Below are 1,629 nucleotides of genomic sequence, written 5' to 3' on the forward strand. Positions count from 1 at the left end.
TAGAAACAGTGCACATCGCTTCCACACCCATCCTGTTAGCTATAATATAGGCTACATAGTCACATCTTACAATGTACAAATATGGCAGAAAAATGTGTTCTACTGTGTTTCCAGGGATAGCAACCAAAATGTTTGGCAAAAACAGAAATTTCTGCCAGATAGTAAGCATAAATACCTTAGAATTTAGTTTTAATGGGGAGTAAAAATTTGAATAGTCAGGATTCACAGTAAACAAGTCTAACAACAAAGTGAGAATGCCCATATGACTAGAGAATAAGTCGTGCAGAGACAAATAATATTAGAAGCTTGGAGTTTTCTGCCTATTTATCTCTCTTTTTAATAGGATTCACTGACTCCTTTTTTCCTCTGCATCTTTAAGAGGAATGCCATCTTTTTAATTGAGTCATGGAAAGCTTGTTTTACTTGCTTGTTTCTCAGTGTGTAAATAAAGGGGTTCAATATGGGTGAAATGGAAGTAATAAGGAGTGAAATCCCTTTATTTATAGCTACCTCGTCCTTGGCTGAAGGTTTGACATAAATGAAGATGCAGCTTCCATAAGTAATGGAAACCACAATCATGTGGGAAGAACATGTGGAAAAGGCCTTCTTCCTTTGCTGGGCAGAGGGAAACCTTAGAATAGTCCTGATGATATAAATGTAGGAAAGAACCACACATATGAGGGTCATGATGAATGTCAACACGGCACACACGATAACCATCTGTTCTATCAACCAGGTGTCTGAGCAAGAGATCTTCAGGACAGGAGATGCATCACAGAAAAAATGATCAATGACGTTTGAATCACAGAATTCCAGGCCCAAACCCAGACTGATTGGTGGGAGAATGATCATCAGTGCTGCTACCCAACAGGAGAAAATGATGTTCTTGCAGACTCTGCTGTTCATGATGGTGGTGTAATGCAGGGGTTTGCAGATGGCCACGTAGCGATCATAGGACATGGCAGCCAGAAGAAAAAATTCCGTTACTGCAAAGAGGTCTGTAAACAAGAGTTGACTGGCACAAGCATTATAGGTAATGGACTTGTCTCCAGATAATAGGCTATATAGGAATCTGGGAACACAGGCAGTTGTGAAAGAAATTTCTAAGAAGGAGAAATTTTGAAGGAACAGATACATAGGTGTTTTTAGGTGGGAGTCAATCAGAGTGAGGGTGATGATGGTTAGGTTTCCAGATATACTCAACATGTAGGAAAGAAATAGAAAGATAGAAAGCAATATTTTCAGTGGAGTGTCATCGGTCAGTCCCAGTAAGATGAAGGTTGTTAGTGTAGTTTGGTTTTTCATTCTTGATTATCTTGCCCATTCTGCTTCAAATAATAAGACTTTATATGAGGAACTCCAGAGTCCTGGTCATCTTCTAACCTCAAAAGACGTAAATCAGTGAGTGATTCCAAATCAGTGGGGAAATAAGCATATGATACATTCCAATGTTTGATTATCTCTTTGTGTCACATAAACTGACTGTTCATATTTAAATCACATATTTGCACTGTGGCTTGTAATTACAATTTAACTGTAATTGGTGTTGGTTTGACATATTATATTATTAACATCAATGAAAGCAAGTCCTAAAAATGGCTTTTGGATCTACTATTCTTACTTTCCCCT

At 38.1% G+C, this 1,629-nt stretch overlaps 1 protein-coding gene across 1 annotated transcript; it reads right to left on the minus strand.

Annotated features, from left to right (window-relative positions):
* Window positions 1-336: 336 nt before the first annotated feature.
* Window positions 337-1,305, minus strand: LOC308244238 (olfactory receptor 6C2-like; the record flags this gene model as incomplete). The annotated part of the gene is made up of 1 exon (XM_080660210.1): window positions 337-1,305. One exon carries the CDS (start codon window positions 1,303-1,305, stop codon window positions 337-339), a length of 969 nt encoding a protein of 322 aa, XP_080516336.1.
* Window positions 1,306-1,629: the final 324 nt, after the last annotated feature.

This window comes from Plecotus auritus (assembly GCF_963455305.1).
Source record: "Plecotus auritus genome assembly, chromosome: 3".
NCBI classification, from domain to species: Eukaryota; Metazoa; Chordata; class Mammalia; order Chiroptera; family Vespertilionidae; genus Plecotus; species Plecotus auritus.